This window comes from Centroberyx affinis, unplaced genomic scaffold, assembly GCF_046629955.1.
Source record: "Centroberyx affinis isolate AG114_WGS23_722 - 3 ecotype Tasmania unplaced genomic scaffold, CSIRO-AGI_Caff_v1 ptg003428l_1, whole genome shotgun sequence".
NCBI classification, from domain to species: domain Eukaryota; kingdom Metazoa; phylum Chordata; class Actinopteri; order Beryciformes; family Berycidae; genus Centroberyx; species Centroberyx affinis.
Window position 1 is genome coordinate 1 of NW_027281401.1, and position 22,030 is coordinate 22,030.

Sequence of the window (22,030 nt, forward strand, 5' to 3'; positions counted from 1 at the left end):
GAAACATAAAAAAAACGCATCACTTCCTGTGCGGCAGAGGATTTTTCCCAGGAAAGAGCGACCAGACTCCAGCTGTTTAGAACAGACAGAGGAGAATATTTCTGAACTGATATAGCCTGGATCACTGTTGAGTTAGAGAGATTAAAAAATGATTACTTTAACCAACAGTAAAAGTGAATCCCTCCTCCTGTTGTCAGGAACTGTCCAAGCACTTCGACAAGAGCGACCCCGGGTACGAGGTCGTCGAGGACGCCATCATCACCATGACAGCGGTCGCCTGGTACATCAACGACATGAAGAGGAAGCAGGAACATGCTGTACGGCTGCAGGTAAACACACACACACACACACACACACACACACACGTTGGGAGGAAAAACACCTCTACAGATTGAATAGTTATTTTAACATAGTGGATGTGTGTATTTGTGTATGCACACAGCCTGACGGAGCAGAAAGCGTTGCCAGTTTTCACTCCAGTGACTGTGTGTCTGAGAAGACGGCTGGCGGGCATCGCAGGACAGAATCTGGCACCCCCACCATTTCTGTGTCCAGGGCCTCGGTCTCATCAGGTATCTCCATGACAACCCAGCGGGGTCCTCCTCACACCTAGCGATCCCCTTTTTTGTTCAACACTGAAGGGGTGACACATGACCCTCCAGAACACCTGCTTTTGTTCGCAGTTTCTCAGCTTGCATAAAACACATTCCCATAATTGAGTCACAGTATTGCAGAGAGGAATGGGAAAAGATTAGCTGTGCAACAGTCATTTGGAAACAGATCATGTCCGAGGCGAGGATAGACGGTCTAACTAGGATCGTGCACAAGCCTTCAGCTGCGCTTCGACTCGGACTGTTAAGTACCTTGTAAAGGACAAAATTACTCATTCAAGTGTCACACTGTCAGGGGCAGATGTCACCTTGCACTTATTTAAATTACCGTTACTCTCCCCATCGCTGTCTTTATACGTTGAACTCTCCCCTTCTTCGGTACAATCTTGTCTCTGTTGGTGTCACTTCTCAGGCTCTTATCTCCACCAGTAACAGCTGGCTCTGGGAGCAACATATGGTGCTCTGGCACATGTCAAGATTCAAAAAAGCTCCAATTAGTGTCATTAGCCAAAGCTGTGAAAGAGCAGCTGATGCCCATGAGGCACTAAAGGGATTTGATCTCTGTTTACACACACAGATGTTACATGTATGATCATGTATCCTGTGTAATATACACTGAAGAACTCCCAAGCCCACTGTGATCTTCAGACTTTTTGTTTTATTGCATTGTCTCTGCAGATATTCTGACTTAACATTATATGTACACTACCAGTCAAAAGTTTGGACACACATTTTACTTGATTTTTTACTATTTTTCATATATTAGAGTAACAGTAAAGACATCAAAACTATGAAATAACACAAATGGAATTATGCAGTGACCAAAAAAATGTTAAACAAATCAAAACTATCTTATATTTTAGATTCTTTAAAGTAGTCGCCCTTTGCCTTGATGGAAAGGCAAAGGCTTTGGAAATAAATTCATACAAAGGCATTTGTCTATTAAACAAATTTCAAGCATTTAAGCATACGCCGTTAGATCAAAATGGCTTTAAGATAATGGAAAACATAGTACATTCAATCAGGTGTTTCCAAATTTTGACTGTATAGTCAAAGTCACTTTGCAGAGCTTCCAGATGTTTATCCATTTGTTTAAGCAGATAACACTTTGACTTTCACTATTTCCTCCCACCCTCCTTCGCATTGTCTGTAGTTCTCAGTCAGCCTTTGTGTTCCCATTCTCTCCCGGCTCATTCTGTTTTCAAACAGCATCCTTGAAAGTAAATGTTCTCTCATTCTTTCTCCGCACTCCCCCAACGCCCCCCCTCCCCTCCCCTCCCTCGCCCTGCCAGATCATAGTCGATCGGAGATGGACCTGTCAGCTCCCGGCTCTGAACCCAGCGAAGACGCCTTCAGCCTCAGAAGCCGCTCGGTCCCCGGGCTCAACGAAACAGTAAGCAGCATCAATCCGCCTCCCATTCCTCCCTCAACTCTCTCCCTCTCTCACTCTTCACATATTTGATTTTCACCAGGACCTTCACTGCAGACCACAATCACATCAAAGGCTGCACTGTGCAGGTTTCTATGGGGACTTCAAAAAGCTTCTCTGATTCTCGGTAAAGGCGTAATCCGGACCTCTTGCGATCCATACGTCCACATCCATATCAGGCTCATGGGCTGTGGGCTGATTAACTCGACATGATGTGTCAGATAGGGGGCTGAATTTTAATTTCACTTCAGAGCTCACTTCAAAGACTGTGGAGAGCAGCTAAATGGCTGTAGGCTGAAACAGGTGGAGGATCTGACGGCCAGTATAGAGCTGCTTTGTCTCTGTATTTCCCGAGCGTTCATTTACTTTCAGAGCTATTCCCACAAACACAGGCGCATGGACTCACTCAGACATACAGTACATGCACACACACACACACACAACTATGCACACAGACGTACACAGTCATTCATGCTCACAGGTTTACTGTGAGCTGTGTCATTTTTTGCGTGTGATAAGCGCGTAAACAAATTAACATACTCTGTCCTGACTTGTCTCATTGCATTTAAGGAAGCGGGCTGCATCCGCCCACGCAGATACGCTGCGTTTACTGCAAATTGTGCTAGTTCAAAGAATCGTCAGCCAGCTTCCAAGATGCTGTCTCCCTTTTGATTAAATCTGACTGCTGTTTGTCTGCAGGAGTTTTCAGACGAGGACGGGGAGGAGGACATCGACGCTCTGATGTCGGCCCACAGCAAAGCCACCAGCCGCCGCCTCAGCAGTGCAGTGTCCACGGTAACGCCCATGCTGAAGCGAGTGCAAACACAAAGCACAGTGACTGAAAACAGCTGCACGCTCACACACAGACACACACACATACAGCGCTGTTGTCATGTGAAAACCTCATAACTCACATAATTTTGTTGACTTTCATGCTTTAACTTCACTTGAAGGACGACATGATTCTTTATGAGTTGAGAAAATTCTACCATTCAAGCTACAAACAAGGCTTTTTTTTGTTTTTGTTTCTGAAAGTAAACATTTTGGACAGGCAGTGTTTTCACCTGACATCGACGACATACCGTACATGCACACACTGTATGTACACATACACTCACCACCACCTGATGAGTGAGTCAGGGCCGTAGGTTCCAGCCATTCTGTTGACTGTGTAAACAAGGTGCGGCTCGGGGACAGCCGGCTTGTGTCTCGAACAACCGCCACTAACACAGCACGCTTAGGAAGTCTGTTAAATTTGCTTAAACTAATTTTTAGATGAAGCTACGTGTGTGTCTGCGTGCGCCTCTGCGCCGAATGTCCTCAGAATCGTCTGAACAGAACTAAGCACTTGATCTGGCTGAAAATCTAGTTACAAAATGACTAAAACAATTGGTTTATCTCGTGACTCATGCCATGTTCACTGATCCAGTCACTAAACTACCATTTGTATCTGTGTGTGTGCGTGCATGTGCTATCTCAGCCATTATAGGTAAACAGGCGACACAGATATCTTTCCTGTCTGACATTTATCATGTCATCTCATAGATGACTAACAGCAGTCATTGTGTTGCGCCGTTGTCAATATGCATGGAAGTGGAAGGAGGTGATGAGGGAGATTATGCAGATACAAGAGCTGAGTCTGTCCTCGAAATTCTGTCTCAAATGATTCATTTTACGGAGGATTTGGGGCGGATGATGAGAGCAGAACTTAAATAGCATTTAACCATTTTACCATTATTTGTTTTCTAATGTTTCTCAAGCTTCGTAGTAACTTTTTAATTTATTAATTCTATTTTAATTCTATTATTTACATTTTTCCACTTCCTTTTGAGGGGAAAGGAATAGGGAAAATAATTATTATGAAAAATAAATAAGAAAAAAAAATACTATTATTTGGCAGACAGACACCATCAGCATCATTTAAGAACATTACTTTCATTCTGTGTGGACTGTGGAGAACAGAGTCTGGTTTATATTTGCCTGTGTTGACTGCATGTCCAGTGTGTCCTTGTTTATATCGCAATCGATTCCAGATGAGTTGTAATCTCTCTGGCCTCATCTGATAATCACCATGGTAACCCTGTGTGATGTGGTTTCTGGCTGGGCTGCCGCCGATGGGGTTTTTGCAGCTCCTCCTCAGGGGCCGGGGATCTGTGTTCTGGGTCCAGGTCTTTCACTGACACACCAGCCCTCTCTCCTTCTCTCTTCTTTCTCCTTTTCCTTCCCGTTTTATCTCTTTTTTTCCTACATTACTGGCTGCTAGTCCTCTACTCCTGGCTCGGAGAGGAGGTGGGGCTACCTCAATGTCCCCGACTCGGATGCCGAGACTGTGAGTCTCCTCTGTTTCTGTGTGCACGTTTGTATTCAACATTACATTGTCGGACAGTTAAAGTCCAGCAGCAACAACCCACATGGACTTACCAGAGCAGAAACATTATGTATGGCATTTGCTGATAGATTAATTGTGTCTTGTGTGTTCTGTGTTTTGTGTTTTGTGTTTTGTGTTTTGTGTCTGTGTGCCTGGACCTTTTCTAATGGGATAGCAGCAGCAGCATCTTTCTCCTAAGCTCCTCAGACTAAACGCGTCATTCATCTCGCTGGCTCTCTCCAGGAAAATAAATGAGTTAGACTTTACAATAGCAGTAACACAGTGTGGGTCCATTCCGCCCTCCTGACTTAAGCCCTCTCTGGACAGCAATATTACCAGGGATTGTATTTTATTTCCTGAGCACATCAAACCAGTATTATCCTGTCCAGAGCGACCACAGCAGTGTTTTTTGCCTTCCCAAAATAATAATTCCTGTCATAATTACCTTACCTTTCTTTTTTATGTTTATGAGTCTTTTTTTAAGGCACATAGTATGAGGTAGCACAATTTATTTATATTTCAGGCTACCTATACTGTGGCATAAGCAATTGAGTTTTACTTTAATAATCTATTTGACTCACGAGGTGCAGGTGTGCAGGTCAATATGCCCAGCTGTTGACAGATACATGCCAAGTCAACTCTCTGGGTATCTGTGGCAATAATAAAGACATGTGGATCGACATTTAATTTTAGCACTTAAGAGGCACTTTTCTTAAAACCCCTGGTAACATTGATGTCAGCTAGAAAGAGCTTTTGTCTTTTTTTGTCTTTTGTCTCTTTTATGTTCCCCCGTGTTTCTCCCTCTTTCTTCTGATTATACCCTTCCATTCCACTCTCCTCTCATCCAGTCTTCCTCTAGTTAGGCTGAGCTGTCTTTATTGTTTTTGCTCTGTATCTAATGTGTTGCTCTCCATTTTCTTTCCCCTGCCTCTTCAACTCTCTCCTCCTCTTTTGACCTGCTCCTCTTCTCACATCCTGCTCTCTCTCCACTGTCTTTGCCTAACAGAGTAGCATAAACAGCATGATGAGCATGTACAGTGAGACCGGTGACTATGGCAACGCCAGGGTAAGCGGTGAGATACTGTTGAACATCAGCTACAGCTACAAAACTGGTGCTCTCAACGTCCTGGTGAAAGAGTGCCACAACCTGGCCACAGGGGATGAGAGGAAACAACGCACAGATGCGTAAGAGTGTGCACACATACACACACACACACACACACGTGCCTGGCCATCCTAGCTGACATGCCACATTGGAGGCATGAACCCAGAGCCTTAGCAAGAACAAATGATCTGTGCATCCATGTCCTCCTATTGAGCATGATTCACTTGCTTTGTCTTGCATTGCAGTTATGTGAAGACTTACCTGCTGCCAGACAAGTCTCGCCAGAGCAAGAGGAAGACCAGCATCAAGGCCAACACCATAAACCCTGTCTTCAATGAGAATCTGAGGGTAAGTGGCTGTAAGTCCGAATAAACATAGCCCCTATAATGGTTTTCCTGTTTAGGGTTAGCTCAATTCAAAACCCTTAAGTCATTAAGCTGATATTCTCTCATGTTGTGTAGTATGTGATCAGCCACTCGCAGCTGGAGACACGAACCCTGCAGCTCTCTGTGTGGCATCACGACCGATTTGGACACAACAGCTTCCTGGGAGAGGTGGAACTGACCTTTGACTCCTGGGAGTTTGATTCCCAGATAGAGCAGTGGTACGCTCTACAGCCCAAGGTAAAGAACAGAAGTCAAAGTATAAATGCTGAACTTCATACACAAACATATGAAGATAAATGTATGAAAGGTATGTGACTGATGTTTGTGTAGGCGGAGAGCAATATGGACTCCACAATGCAGTATAAAGGAGAGCTGACTGTCGTCTTGAAGTATATTCCTGCAGAGAAGAACCTCATGCTGCCACTGGACCAAGTGCAAGGTACATCTTTAACTGTGATGTGCGTTATATATTATGCTATGTCTGTGTGTCTGGATCCTAAATGGGGAAAAAGCTTTGCTCTAGCTGGCCTTGCTTGATTTATGGCTGTCCGTTTTCAAATGAAGTGAAAGAAATGGTGGTACCTACATTAAAATAATGTAAGACACCTGGCTGCAGACCAAGTTAAATTGATAAATGGGCCTGTTGCTGAAGATGGTTTATTTTTTCACTAAGTGGTTTCCCTCTTCCTTCCTTCCACCTCAGTAAAGAAAGGGTTCCTGAAAAGCAAGAAAACCAGCAGCTTCACACTGCCTAAAGGGGGCATGGTTGAGCTGCTGGTCAAAGAAGCCAAGAATTTGACTGCTGTCAAGTCTGGAGGCACGTCTGATCCTTTTGTAAAAGGGTGAGATGATCTCTTCTTAATATTTCGATATGATGGATGGATGATTTACCAAAAAACAGCCTGAGCATTCAACATAATGTATTCTCACAGTAGCTACATCAAAGTTGTGCTCTTTCACCCAGGTACCTGCTCCCCGACAGCAATAAGTCAACCAAGCACAAGACGGCAGTGGAGCGACGCACAGTGAACCCCCAGTGGAACCACACCTTCACCTACTGCGGCCTCCAGCCAGGAGACCTGAACAACGTCTGTCTGGAGCTCACTGTCTGGGACAAGGAAGCCCTGGCCAGCAACGTCTTCCTGGGAGGAGTCAGGCTGGGAGCTGGCACAGGTCTGTGTGTGTGTGTGTGTGTGTGTGTGTGTGTGTGTGTGTGTGAGTGTGTGTGTGTGAGTGTGTGTGTCTGCTGGAAAGCATAATCCCTGGTTATACTTTGTTTGTGCGCCCGAGTCTCCAAACAACTTTGGTCTTAATATTTTAATGTTTACCACGCATATCAATTCATCTGATATGCATGCAAAGCCCGCCTCAGCTGCTGGGGGCTCCGCAGTGTTGAGATAGCATTAATAAGGAGGTTTCTCTGGGCTCTCTAGTAGAGATAAAGTAGAACAAATGGTTTGTGTGTTCCTGTCTCCCTCTAGGCAACAGCTATGGGAACGAGGTGGACTGGATGGACTCATATGGGGAAGAACAGCGGCTATGGCAACGCATGATTGAAAACCCTGAAGTCCCTCAGGAGTGTACTCTGATGCTGAGATCCAGCATGCGCAGGAACAGCACATGAGCCGGACTGAAGCGGAGATGGAGAGAGAGAAAAAGAGAGGAAGTGGAACCGAGAAGAAGTGAAAATGTGAGAAGAAGTGAAACAACAGAGGGTCCGGCAACAATCAAGGACTCAAAAGCCTGAAAGGAAACGGCGGCTGAGAGAGTTTGATGTGTTATTCTGCAATACAGAGCTGATGCCATCCCCTGTCCCGACTCCCTGCCCCCTGAGCCACCCTGTTCAGACTCCTCCTCCCGTCCAGAACAGCCAGTCATGCCTTACACACTCATTCCCATGAGCCCCCTCTGCCCTCCAAAGCATCTAGTTATGACCAAGCACTGCTATTTACTACTGTATATTAAATACATGTACTGTATGTAACTTAACTCTACTGAATAAGCACATGGTGTGACTCCTGATGTGTCTGTCCACTTCTCTGTGGTTCCTGTACAACAGTCATTCCTGCTTGTGTTGACAACTGACAGACTCCATTTGCAAGGCATTAGGCGAGGCATTGATCAAAGCATGTGGAGACTTTTACATTCCCTTTGCAGGCAACCAAACTGCATATTGTTCTAAAGCACACAATGAAGCACATGTTCAGATTTATCCCCTCATTAACACTTGTGTGAAAAATCTGTGGCACAAGATCAAGGATGATTACACTACTGAAAATAGTAAATAGACATAAATTTACATAACACTGTATCAGTGTGATAATAAAAAAAACTGCATGATATTCGAGGAAAACGGAAATAGCAGAACATAAAACCAGGTAAAGCACTGATAATGATAGAACAATGGCACAACTGTATGGCATCTCTGAAACCTGCTAACTTTACACTTACAACAGGGAGTGTAATTGTGAGTAACCGCATTCCCAGGGAGCCTGAGGCGGGGGCTATGTGTTATAGAGTGAGTCAGCACTCAGGCGGGGCCTTCATCTCAGGAGGAGCCTAATAATGAGTCACTGACTGTCACCTTGTCCCTGTCGCCCAGAGGCTCTGCGACCCACCGCTACCGCATCCTGCAATGAATCACCTAGTTCGGAAAATGGATTCTGGAGTTGAGCTGTGTAGTGCCATTCTTCATGTGGAATGCCAATTATGCCCCCCTTTGTCCTTGGTAAATCCTCTGCTCTGAACTGCCAGAGAAAACAAGAGTTTCACAGTGCACAATTATAGTAATAATACATGGTGTTTACTGTACAGCATAATGTAGATGAGAGGCGTGTGCAATACCCGACTACTGAAGAAACTCTAGACTTACAGCATGTACTTTCTCTGTTGTGTGTCCGCAAGTCTGGTATCATAGCATCGAATTCACTGTAGTCAATCCTATTTTGTCTCAAAAGTGTTACAGGAATATTTTGAAATAAACACACATCTTTCCATAGACTGCTTTTTTCTTTTCTTTTGAAAATATTTCTGATGATAAACGATTTTATATGATTGACTAAGAGGTTTTCTTCTTGCTTTTTTTGTAAACTCATGAAACCCTCTCTCTCCCTCCATCTCTTCTCCCTCCCCTCCATTTCTCACTTTTCTACCCAGCACTTGGCCCAAGTTGGCTGGATTTGCGCACATCTCTTGCACTGACATTCACACATGAAAGATCACGTCCGCTGTGATAGTCTTGAGAGATGTTTTTTAATGTCATGTCATGTAAATTCAGACGTATAGATGTACAGCGCACTGACAGACCGGCATCACTGTCTCTGCACTGCACATATGCACATATTCCAAAGAGTGTCTGAATACATCGCTATTAGAAAAGTGAGACATAAATATTTAGACAGCTGAAAGTTTTTCCAGTTTCATACATAAAAAGAATGTTTTTGTACAAAATAGTGAAACACATTTCTGTTTTGAAAATAATAATAAAAAACCATACAGATAGACAAGACACAGGAATCAATATGATTGTAATGTATGACCCATTCTCTTTAGTGATCTCTTTGGATTCAATAAATCTTTTTGCCTCATTCTGTATCAGACCAGCACCATGACTGACATCCCCTTCCTATTATGGCAGATACACACGCGCGCACACACACACACACACACACACACACACACACACACACACACACACACAGCTACCGGATACAAGACTAAAACAAGACTAAATGAGCCATGAGTTCAGGTAGGAGTGTGGATGGTTTGACAGGTCTCTGACTGAAACAGAAGATTATAGATAGTACTGTCTGCTGTGACTGAGTAGGAAAGTTTCACGGTGCGGTCTGGCACAAGATGGGTGACGGTACAGGGAAGTACGATGACAGACCATGGCCTTTTATGATTGACAGGTCTGCCCCGCCTCCTGCTGCAGCACCATCTCGTCCTTGCGGATGGGGAAGGTGTCAATGGTGGTGAATATTTCGGCCGATGTAATGGGGAAGGTGTAGCGTTGCTTGTCCGTGCCCTGCTTGTCTATCAGCACCATGTTGTAGGACCTTTGTGAAATCTGGAGCAGTAACCTGGGTGATACACACATCAGCTCAGTACGCAGGTGAGGTGAGGGGCTGGAAGTTATGAATGTGTGTGTGTGTGTGTGTGTGTGTGTGAGAGTGAGTACCTGAGTTGCAGGGCCAGCCCTGGAGGGAGAAGCCTGTGTCGAATACGACCAATCTGTGCTGGGTAAGTCCCAACCAGCTCTATCACTGTCACATGCCTCAGGTCCAATCCACACTGGGCATGCTGTTCCCACAACAGAGAGAGAGAGAGAGAGAGAGAGAGAGAGAGAGAGAGAGAGAGGAGTGAAATTGAAGCATATTGGCCTGGTTTGCCATTTTATAGCTTTGCTATTGATTCCTATCCAGGCAAAAGTAAATTGAGCGCAGCCCATATTAGAGAGGATATAAAACCCTTTTGGACAAAGTTGGCAACTGACACCAACACCCAGTCAGATGGAGAGCAACAATAACTCTGATAACCAAGCAACCAAACAGATCCCAAGGCCCATCACTTTTAGGTGTTTCACCTGCTGAGTGCAATTTAGCTCGGGCTTGTCTCTCAGCATATCACCCAGTCACTTTGAAAGGTCAGGCCTTTTAAAGACAGCTCTGACTTAATGGTTTCTGACGAGCCGGGGAAACATCCAGCCCCAGAATAGCCTTATCAGAGTGGGTGTCAGCATCGTTTATTCATTGCCGTGACATTTTCTGTTCATCAGGAGCTGAAATGCTGCACCCCGCCCCTCTCGCTTTCGTTCTCTCTCTCTCTTTGTCCAAATCAAGCAGATGGGCAACAGAGAAAACCCAGCACACAAACACAAACACAAACACACACACACACACACACACACACACAAAGCAGTACCTCCTTGCATGCAACAATGGAGAGCACACACAAAATCACTGCACTGAAGTGAAGGACAAATGCATCTCATAGGCATTAACTTCCATCAGTTGCTTCATTCCTCTCCTCCCCTCGCTCTCAGTCTCCACACCCACACCTCTTTCTTTCCCTGCGAGTCACGTCTCACCTGTAAGTTGGTCATCTGGAAGCGGTAGTTATGATTGGCAGCTGTGGGGGCGGAGATGATGAGGAGCCGTCGTTTCTCATAGAACTGGTCCAGCAGCGCCGCGGCCGTACGCACGCCCACGTTAATGTTCATGGCTGTGACAACGTGGAGCGTAAAATAAAGTGATACGACAAGACATGACATACAACAGGCCCGGCTGCTGAAACAAGATTTAATCACCACACAACAGCACAACAACACGACGTACAGTGTGGCGCTGCATGATTTCATTCTCAGGCTGTTCAGCAGATGGAATCAAATAATGCGCTGGTCCACCTTCGACAGTAAAACACATCCCAGAAAAACAGTAAAAACGCAATATTGAGGATAAGTGCTGAGGGCGTGTTGTATAAGATGGGAGCTGCAAAACACTCCCATCAGACAGCGATCCACTCATTCACATCTCACAGATGCAGACGGTCGATGGAGGGGCATCCAGTATTGATCAGCTGGACGTTTCTAATCAATGGACAGCGCGCTATGAAAGCAGACATTCCCATTTTCACCTCCGCTGAACCACTCACATGGAACCGGTTTAGCAAAGGGTACATGAGGGACAGAATGTAATGTCTGTGTGTGTATATGTGTGTGTGTGTGTGTCCATCTGCATGCAGTACATACGTGCGCAGTTTGTGTCTGTGCCGGACCAGGTGAGTGTGGACTGGCACACCCTGGCAGCGCTGCCCTGGAGCTCGAAGCCGCCGGTACACGTGAACTCGCATGTGGCGCCATAGTTGTCTCCGTCACTGTCACACTTCATGTAGCCGTTGTCTGCAGGAAACAGGGGGCTGCAGCGGCGCACTGCCCAGAGCAAGAGCAAATCATACCAGACAAAACGTTAGGGAGTATGAGAGTAGAGAGACTGGCCTTCAATCAGAGGAACCAGGTTCAAGCTCCTGTGTTGGCAGGCATCTGCCCTGCTGAAGTGTCCTAAAACAAGCTACACAACACAAGGCCACAGAAACATTTGATGGGCATATCAAAAAGACTCCTTCTCCCACCTCGCACTCTGACAGAGAAGCGGCAGGACCCTTTGTTCCCGGCGCGGTCGAACACAGTGTAGGACATCTTATGGAGCCCCTCTGGGAAGTCTGATTTTGAAGGTTTCCCTTTCAGGATCACACTGCAAAAGACAGTCTCAGTCTCAGTCTCACACTGTGATCTCCCTGTTCAGAGTAGAATGACAGCTTGTCCAGATCACAGGATAAAAACACAGTGTACTGAAGCAAAATGGAGGGGGAAAAGTCTGGTATAAAGAGGGGGTAGAAGGTGAGAGGTGAAAGGTTGAAAGGTCAGACTGACTCTGTAAGGATGCCATCTGCAGTGTCTACGCCCTCTGGAGTGTCCCAAGTCACTCTGGCTGTCAGCTTCCCTGGTTCTGCCCACTTATCCTTCAGATTAGGACACTTGATCACTGGAGCATCAATATCTAGAGAGAGAGTGAGAGGGAGAGAGAGAGAGAGAGTGAGAGTGAGAGGGAGAGAGAGAGAGAGAGAGATCAAAAAAGTAAAGTGAATCTTTGCTCTGTAGTGACATAGAGCTGAAACAACCTTGAGAAGCTGCCTCACAGAAAGTTAGGGGGAATCAATGGCATGCCACAAACAATATAGTACTCCAGCAAGGACGTGATGGCTGCGGCGGAGCGAGATCTGAATGAGTCTGTGCAAGCGCACGCAAACGCTATGATTATCCACCTTTATCAAGGCTGCAGGACTATTCAGCCACGCATATGATTACATAAGTGCAGTCATTATACCTCAGCTTTCCCCTGCAAAATAGCGTCATTTTCATGCACAGACTCCAATTTTCAGAATAGAAAACTAAAGGCTGCAAAGACGTCAAAGGCTTTTATCACTTCCTGGTGATGAGAAACAAGCTGTATTTTTGTCTGTGTGTGTGTGTGTGTGTGAGTGAGAGTTGTGTGTCTGCAGGTCTGTCTTGTACAATTACCAAGTTAATTATATAGTCTTGTAAGAGAGATTAGCTTCATAGCAGGCTCTCATCCAGCAGTCTCTGAAGCTGGCTTGGTGTCTCAAGCTTTGGCCAGCACTGCAGCCATGAGGATACTAAACCTATTTAAAGGTCTTATTTAAAGTTCTTAATTAAATCAATTTATTGCACGGCAGGTTTCCACAGTGCAGCCCGGGCATTATCTCATGAAGTGGGCTAGGATTCAGAGGCAAAAGGATTCTGGTTCATCGTTTAGTATTCCTACGGTCTGAAGAGCGAGCTGCAGGCTGCATTCCTCTGGCTTGATAACAGAGTGGGAGTCGAAATTATGCACAAGCACGTGCGTATAAAGACACATAAAACACTCATGTACAAACACACACAGCCTTACCAACGCAGGTGCTGTCTCCAGCACTCCAGAGCTTGTTGTGCTGGCAGGTGGCCGTCTTCGGTCCCTTCAGAGTGTATCCAGGGGAGCAGAAGAACTCGCAGCGAGAGCTGAAGTAGGAGCCGTCCGAACACTTGTAGCCGCCGTTAACAGGCATGTCCAGCTTGGGACAGCGGATCTCTGTCAGAGGGAGCACACTGTTACTCTGAGCTACTAAACAGCGTTCCTTCATTCAGTGTTAATGTGTGTAGTAGTCAGTGTCGTCTACCAATATGATGGATATGACAAGGTTGTTTGATCACATATTTATTGTATAACTGATCAATATTACACTGGTTATCTATAGGGAGCCCTTAACCTGAATTGATTCTAATGTACTCTTAATTGGTTTCCATCTATGTAGGAAAATGTTTATTATTATCATTCTTCTTCTTCTTATTATTATTATTAGTAGTAGTAGTAGTAGTAGTAGTGGTAGTATTATTATCCTGGGTTTCAATGGAGAGTTTTAATGTCCTATGGTCTAAATGCTGTTTCTGAAGAGGCTTTTCCACCATGACAGGAATAAAATTCTGGGGGAAACACAGAATACTTGTAATTCATTCATTTAAAGAACCTGAATATCAGGTACTGGCAGCTTCAATTAAAAAATATCCGCCTTCAAAAACCCATATCAGTTGCACCCTAGTGTGCATGTGTGCATGCGTGTGTGCATATATGCACTGTATACAATGACAACAGATTATGTATAGTGTGTGTGTGTGTGTGTGTGTGTGTGTGTGCTCAGGTGTGTTAGCTCTCACCTCGGCAGGCGTAGTTAGCGGACCAGTGTTTGCTGGCCATACACACCACCTCTGTGCTCTCGGCCTCGTACCCCCTCTTACAGCGGATCTTACAGCGCGCCCCCATGACGTTCTTGTAGTGCTCCCCTCTGGGGGTGCGGCAGCTCACGTCACCATGCTTCACCTTAATGGGAGCGCACCACGGGGTCCCTAAAAATGGAGGAGGGAGAATTGCATCTTTCAAACGGGATAAGGAAAAACAGCTCACACCTGATAAGTGCAATTTCTATTAAAGGAAATGCTGTTATCTTTTCATGGCACATCTTTTGAAGCTCCACTACACAAAGAGGGAGAGAACAAATGTTGTTAACAACTGTATTCAACAATAAGCGTGGGCTCTAGCTCTGTCAAAAGTACTTACCCAAAGATCTTAAAAGACAGACTTTATAAGATGGGAAATGTGAAAACCCACCCATCCTCTGAGTACAGACAGATACGATGGATTTGTCATTACCTTATCTGCAACTTGCCATATCCCACAGTGTCTCATGAGGCAAAAAGAAAAGTCTTGCATGAGGGTAAGGACAGATAATGATGTGTAGAGAGCACTTGAGGTTCTGAATGTGTGTGTGTGTGTGTAAGTGTGTGATAGAGAACACAGTAGAGAGAGTGAGTGAGTCTGCGGAGTGCGGCTCTTTATTGCCACTTATCACTCTACTTAGAGGGAGCTGATTTAATATATCAGCTCTCTCTTTATTGCACTATCCCTGAATCCATTTCCATCTCTGGAAGCTTTTGTCTGTTCATCTCTTCAGATCTAGCGGCATCATATGAGCCCCAAATCATGTGGGTGATTAGATTAACCAAGGACATATCAGCGTTATTTTTGAACAATATAGCCCTAACCATGAGGGATGAAGATCCATCAAAACACTGACTTTGCCTCCAGCTTTCCTCCTCCCACGTTGGATACCTCTGCCCATCTCTACAACGCTTGCGTAAAAATTCCTTCTTTGATGCCAAGTTTGAGGGGCCACAAGGTTCGTATTCCAATTCAGGGAAATAAAATCTGCAGTCTATTTCCCGCTGGCTTGGGACAAACACTCACCCCTGTGGACCTACACATACACACACACAGGCACACCCACCCACACACACACACACACACACACACACACACACACACATGCAGAGCAGAACACACACCAGCTTAGGCTAATCTCCAGTTGGAATGGTGATGAGTATTCATAACATAGCGGACCTCCCTCTCTCTCTCTCCCTCTCCCTCTCTCTCTTTCTCTCTCTCTGCATGTGTGTGTGTGTGTTGGCAAAATCTCCACAACCGCTGAGTAAGAGAAAATAATACTACATTTGAGCTTTTACACAAGGGGAGAGTTTGGTTTGGCCTGGAGGATAATGTTCCGTGTCTAACTGACCCCGAATTTAAAGCTAGAAGCTACTTTTACGTAATTGTGTCAGTTGGTAACGCTGACTGAGGCATTGCCTTATGCCACCTTGTGACTGGAGGAACTTAGTAAACTCTGGTAGAGCTGCATTTTGTATGGGGTCAGGATACCTTGATCTGCATAAAAATGAAAGAAAACACATTTGTTTTAATCTCAGTAGAGGTTCTCCCTAAAATGAAAGAGAATCTTGCCTTGCGAAAGTCGAGTAAATTTTCACAGTGCATTTATGATCTGATCACTCTGTGTGTGTGTGTGTGTGTGTGTGTGGGGGGGGGGGGGGGGGGGGGAGGGGGGGTCACCTTTATATCTACGAGAATACCAGTCTTCATCATCTCCATAGGCGTACTGTCCTGACCCTGGGAAAAAGAGAAGAGGAGGAAAAGCAACTAATAAGCAAGAAAAGAGCAAGGCTGCGTTCAAGATGTTTAGCAATGTTTGAAAGCATTGTGTTGGGCTGTCCTGCAGGCTTTTACTGCAAAACAACACAAAACAAGATCAGGCTTTGCTAAACTTCTCATCCAACATAAACCACATGAGGTAATCTGTAAAGGATCTCTTGGACAGGACACATGCTGAGGATAAACCTCAAAAGATCCTTTATTTCCAGCTGCTTTGAAAAAATGAATCTCTTAAATACAAAGATTCACTTTGTTCAATGCAGTGGTCTCTTGTAGTTACCACCACTTCTGTTCAGTGGTGCTGTGTGATCACCATAGCTCATACTTACTCTAGATTAGCATCCACATTGATTGATTTGACCTTTTTCTAAGCAGGCAGCACCTTTAACAGCAAAATACCAAATCACTCAGAACATCAAAACACTGACAGAGATATTTAAACTACAAAACAGTAGCTTCCGAGGTAGATTTTAAGGAGAATTGAAATGTTTCTGAGTAGTGGCCATAATGCAAGTTTGCTAGAGGAGAGAGTGGAGTGGTTCTGATAAAAGACAAGCGCGAGGGGAATTGTGATGAGCAAGGAGGATTATTTTAAGGCAGAGGAAGGGATGGGGGAGATACAGCAGGTCAGGAAGTGATAAAACGGAGAGGAATGAGGAAATGGGCGAAGAAGGGGTTAAAGGGGAGGAGGAGGAGGAGGGTTGGGGGGGGGGGTGTTGTTTAACCTTGGCCCCAGGATGTTATGAACCCCGGTGTGAATGTGTCCTCTGTTCAGGATCCATGATGGACACAAGAGAGAAGTGTTCCACCCTCTAAAGCGGCCACAAGCTCCCGGCTTCATATATCAGCCACATGTTGGTCAGTGGAGCCGATACAGTGCGTCACTGAGGGGTGAGCGCGTCTCCCTCCGCACTCCTCATCAAATAAATAATAAAACGAGATAAAAGCTGTCTAGACCAAATGCCGCGAGTCATCAAAAGAAAAAACATACTGTCGATACACACAACAAGCGCTGAGGTTTTAGCAGTCAGATCACACAGCGTGGTTTCTACTGAGCAAGCCCACGTACTCAGTGAGTCAGATTCAGCTGTCTAAGGGGAAAACTTTAGACTCTGGTACTCAAGACAGTCTTAATGGAGGGAGCAGAGGAAGGTATGGAAAACTAATTACAGGTATGTGCGAGGGAGTGTGTGTGTGTGCGTGCGTGAGAATGTTGCTTACAGCATATTGATCAGCTCTGTAACAACCTAGAGGACATTCATAGCAGTGGGTGTTAATAATATAACACCCCCTGTATCTGCTGTGGTAACCAAGCAAACAGCACCGCACAGCAGGGCTTCACCTTTTGTCAAATAGCAGAGCATTGATTCCTGAGCATCCGCTGTCCTCAACGTGATCACGAATGGTGCAGACTTGTATACTAGTAACAAACAATAGATTCACATCCTCCATCACATCTCAGCATCCTTATGTTTCAGTTCAGTTTTATTTTAACACCACAATCCCAGGCAGTTTTCTGGGTGTGCCTGGATACCCAGCAGACGAGCCCAGGACGGATAGCACGCCATATTTCCCCAGAGACGGAGGCAGGCAGGCAGGCGGGCGGGCTGCTTCACTCAACTCCTGTTAGAGGAAGCTACAGGCAGCAGAGAAGGTCTGCTCTGTTTGACACCTAATTAGCCTAGCTCCCCTCTCAAACAACACCTCCCCACAATCTCTCACACACTCTCTCTCTCTCTCCCACAGACACGCACACACTCACACAGTCACTAACCAGCCCACTTTATCAGCTGCTCTTATCCCAATCCCTTAATTCCTCTACTCTTGACTTTATTAATTCATGCTTGCAGTAGGGTATACTGAAAAAGCCGCAGAATGTGACATCAGTAACACTAAGATCATAAAACATGGACATAAAAAGGAAACTTTTGTACACATAAAACAAGACAAGGTAAAAAAAAATAGAAATATGTTTACGTACAAGACTGCTAGGAATAAGTGGAGCTCAGAGTATATTTTAAAACATGACAATGTAAGAGCTGTTCAAAGTGATAAAAAACAAAAACATAAATAAGTAAATACATTTAAATAGTTACTTCCTACACAGTTTTAAGATGCTTGATTAATTAGCCTAATTGAATTTTTCAGTCAGTTTGTTTTGGCCCTGAACTCCGCCAGTTTGTCTTGGTTTCTTAATGTTCTGGCAGTACAGCTGCCTCACGTTGGTGGCAGCAGATCATCCAGGGGATGTTGTGGTTTCTGCATGTCCCTTATCAAATTCACAGCAGCCCCCTCCCTCCTATTCTGAAGTGAAGGTGGTACTTGTGAGGTGATACCAGCCCTTCTTCTAATCATTTTAGAGGCAAGTGTTGCAACTCGCTCCAACTCTGCTTGTTGTTTCTTAGTGCATCCCACCAAGAGCACTGCACCATATTCAAGACATGGCCTTATGTGAGTATAGTGTAGACCGTGACTAGGTCATCTGCAGGTAGTCCATTTCTGGCCAAATGGTGAGGAAATGTAGCCGCTTGGAGGCTTTCTTTACTGTCTCTTCAATATGAGTGTCCCCACTGAGCTTTGAGTCTAGGTGATAGCCCAAGTATTTCGTCGTGGACACAACAGTTTTCTGGGTGTGCCTGGATACCCAGCAGACGAGCCCAGGACGGATAGCACACCATATTTCCCCAGAGATGGAGGCGGGCGGGCTGCTTCACTCAACTCCTGTTAGAGGAAGTTACATGCAGCAGAGAAAGTCTGCACTGTTTGACACCTAATTAGCCTATCTCCCCTCTCAAACATCTCCCCTCTCGACCTGACGGACTTGTCCGTCGGGTCAAGTCAAGCCAAGTTCAAGCCACCGACAGACAGGAGATTGTCACTATACATAAAATTGATTTACTCCCCTAGACTTTTATGCTCCAAACTTCAAAGAAGTTCAATATACAACCATTTGGGATTTTTTGTCAAAACTCTCTCAAGTCCTCTTTTCTATCATAGAGGAATGGAAAGTCAAGAAATGTTATGTGGAAGGAATATATTCCAATAACAGAAAAATCTAGTTTCTAGAAGTATTTATCTGTTTTACTCACTTGGGGCAAACGGTCTTGCCGGAAAAAACTTTGTTCAGCATTTCATAAAATATATTATTTATACTTCATCTTGGAGTCAGAGTTAGATGTTTTGAATATATTATCTCTCTCCAAACTTGTTCTAATTTTACCTTTCTTGCGGGGAAACGCTTAAACCATGTCCCTTCGGTATATCTTAATAAGATTTTATGGTGTGGGGTGTATTCTGCATCAGAAATCTGGAGCACAGTGTGCAATACCTGTGTTGCCTGGGGTTTCAAGGAAAAAATAGATCATCCATCACTGTGAAAATGGAGAAGCTGCACTTACAGTGTAGCCTGCCTTCTCTCCTCTAATATTACTATTAGAGCAGATGTATAGTGTGGATGCACTTTCCAGTATTTTGTGTCCAATTTCTTTATTAGCTTCAATACATACATACACATTCCTGCAATGATACACTTGAAGGATTTCAGTTTACAATCCACAACAGACAAGGGGTTGTAACATTTTATCTTCCATAGAGTCTGGAAAAAGAAAGCTGACAGGATGGAGACTTCTTTGATCTCCTCCTTATTGCTTTCACCTTTTTACTGCAGTGAAACCTGTGCCAGATCCAGGCTATACCAATCCAAATGGATACGGGAAGAGAGCATTAGCTGTATTTCATTCACATGCATCTCAAATAAATCTGTCAACAGGCTGAGGTGGGATCTCCTTTCAACATCTCATTCTCCTTGTTCTTTCCCCATTTCAAAGAGTTCCTCGGAGAGAAAGACATCAAAATGTTTATAGAGCAGGCAGGAGAGCAGCTTTGCCTTTCTGACAAACCTCAGCGAGAGAATAACCTTTAAGTTACAGAGCCTGATAGTCCAATTAGCTTTTCTCTGCAGGCCTGTAATAGGAACTGTCACCATACAGAAGCTTATTACGAATAAATGTTGGACTATCGCTACAGGCAGTTCTCACACGGCATAGAAGACACTGAGCCAAAAAAATAAAGTGTCTGTCACTTCTCTTTCTCGCTCTCTCAGTTCAACATCCTATAATTACATCATTCTTTTTGAAACATTTTTTAAATGATTTCTATCCGGTTTCATACAAGCATGCCTACCGCTCCATACTTAATCAACCGTCTCTGAGCCTCAGGCACAAACTCCTGCTCATGAGTTTTTGTTTCCCTCTCTCTGGCAGAGACACAATGCAACTGCACAATTAGAGTAACCGTTCTCCAGTGATGGTTCTTTACTGGCATTTCCCTGGGTTACATCACAGCGGCAGGAGGACCTATCTGCCCTAGACCCACATCAGTACAAGACATCATGGAAAATATGAGCTGGCTTTTACTGTAGATGGGTTTGAATGTGAGAAGCAAAGTAGAACACAGAGCAAGCATGAAAACGTCATCCCAAAGATTCCCATTTTGAAAAAGAGGGCTGCTGTGAACCACCTCAAAACTGCAACACCAGTTCTTTTCATAAACTTTCTTATCAAATGACAGTGACACTAACACACACACACACACCAAGCATTTCATTCTGTTGCACTACCAGCCACATCTGTAGGCATGCACACACAGCTGATAATGGGCTAACTGACCCCCAAAACAAACACAAACACAGCCTTGTAAAATAAACTGCTCATAAATGCACACACACACACACACACACACACACATGCACACACACCAGCGTCCTGAGTGTCAGTTTGACAAGCTGTGTTTACCCTGTCAGTGTAAATCTGCCCAGCAGCTTGTGTTCATGTTTCAGCCTGTATGATCATACATCAGTGGTGAGCCCCACTCTGCAGGACATATATATGATTGAACTTGCACACTTACGTGCGCACACACACACACTCTCTCTCACTCACACACACACACACACACACACACACACACACGCACACACATATAAACTCTTGCATCTATACTTTATCCCAGCCCTATCTGAGCTTTGAAGTCATTTCAGCTTCTCATTACTGTCCAGGCTGTGTGTTTCACCGCAGGCTACAGTCCCTGCTCTGTTTGAGTCCATCCATCTGGATAGCCTGTATGTGAATGTTTCCTGTGTTGGATGTTAGTGCTGATGGTTTTCAGCGTGGCGTGTGTGTATGTGATGTGGGACAGAGAGAGAGAGAGAGAGAGAGAGAGAGAGAGAGAGCGAGCGAGAGAGAGAGTATTTCCCTTCAGTGTTTACTCAGCACCAAGACATAGAAACTCATCAGCCAAGTACTGTAAATAGTTTCAGCCTGACCAACATTCACAAACATGCAGATGTGAAACTCTCTCCCGTTGTTTAATTCATAAAGCTGATGAGAATTCCCCTCTCAGTAAATTTAGCAAAGCAATAAAAAGTGGGGGAAAGGCAAATAAAAAAAAGTGAAAAATTGCCCTCATTTGTAGTAAAAAGAACTAAGCTAGCGTTTCAAACTTGCTGGCCACACTGGTTTGCAGCTATTAGGTTTTCATTAACGGCACTGGCTGAGCGCTCCGTGCAGAGAAACGTCCCCCAGATGCACACTGCACTCCCCCCGCTGTCCTCCCCCTCCACGTAAACACAAATGCGGTTCACCAAAACCCAGCGGTGCAGATAAGAAACCTTAAAAGCATGTAAAAGACAAAAATGTTCACCTACGACGCGATCAAAGCGGTTCATCTATGTCCAGCCTATAAACAGTGATATTTCAATTTTGTACTTACAGATGAAAATAAACTATTAGATTGTTTGACCATTCTGGTGTCAGTAGGGTTAAATATGTCAAAGAGGTGAAATTGGGCCTTTGCCAGTCCTACCTTCATACCCTGAGCAGAAGCAGAGGTGGACAAACACCAGTACCAGCGGCCACATGTCCATATTCAGGCGCGGGACGCTCTTCAACATATGAAGGCAGCCTGCAGGAAAACTTCCAGCGCATTCCTGCTTTCCAAAGGCCCGCCTCTTGCTCCAGAA

The 22,030-nt window shown here is 44.8% G+C and overlaps 2 protein-coding genes across 3 annotated transcripts; one reads left to right on the top strand and one right to left on the bottom strand.

The window, feature by feature from the left end:
* Positions 1 to 197: 197 nt before the first annotated feature.
* LOC139660982 (synaptotagmin-like protein 5) lies at positions 198 to 8,876 on the top strand (the record flags this gene model as incomplete). The annotated part of the gene is made up of 12 exons (XM_071539290.1): positions 198 to 329; positions 443 to 572; positions 1,904 to 2,004; positions 2,740 to 2,835; positions 4,304 to 4,369; positions 5,415 to 5,593; positions 5,759 to 5,861; positions 5,975 to 6,136; positions 6,230 to 6,338; positions 6,603 to 6,741; positions 6,864 to 7,072; positions 7,381 to 8,876. Coding segments are annotated over 12 exons (1,569 nt in total), but the record flags the coding sequence as incomplete, so codon positions are not given.
* A 266-nt stretch (positions 8,877 to 9,142) lies between these two features.
* On the bottom strand, positions 9,143 to 21,940 carry LOC139660986 (sushi-repeat-containing protein SRPX-like). 2 transcript variants are annotated; one of them, XM_071539297.1, is made up of 10 exons: positions 21,874 to 21,940; positions 15,913 to 15,969; positions 14,169 to 14,357; positions 13,369 to 13,545; positions 12,330 to 12,456; positions 12,029 to 12,150; positions 11,649 to 11,828; positions 10,989 to 11,122; positions 10,080 to 10,201; positions 9,143 to 9,981 (listed from the first exon to the last, which is right to left on the bottom strand). In XM_071539297.1, exons 1-10 carry the CDS (start codon positions 21,932 to 21,934, stop codon positions 9,798 to 9,800), a joined length of 1,353 nt encoding a protein of 450 aa, XP_071395398.1. In that variant the 5' UTR covers positions 21,935 to 21,940; the 3' UTR covers positions 9,143 to 9,797. The 2 variants fall into 2 exon arrangements, with proteins under 2 accessions (XP_071395398.1, XP_071395397.1); XM_071539296.1 differs by lacking the exon at positions 15,913 to 15,969 and having other exon boundaries at positions 21,874 to 21,916.
* Positions 21,941 to 22,030: the final 90 nt, after the last annotated feature.

Excerpts from the sequence above, each read along its gene's own strand:
- LOC139660986 (XM_071539297.1), bottom strand. The coding sequence starts at position 21,934 with ATGGACATGTGGCCGCTGGTACTGGTGTTTGTCCACCTCTGCTTCTGC. Across the intron at positions 12,151-12,329 it reads GCAGATGGCATCCTTACAGA|TGTGATCCTGAAAGGGAAAC; the intron begins GTCAGTCTGACC and ends TGTCTTTTGCAG. Across the intron at positions 11,829-12,028 it reads CTTCTCTGTCAGAGTGCGAG|TGCGCCGCTGCAGCCCCCTG; the intron begins GTGGGAGAAGGA and ends TGCTCTGGGCAG.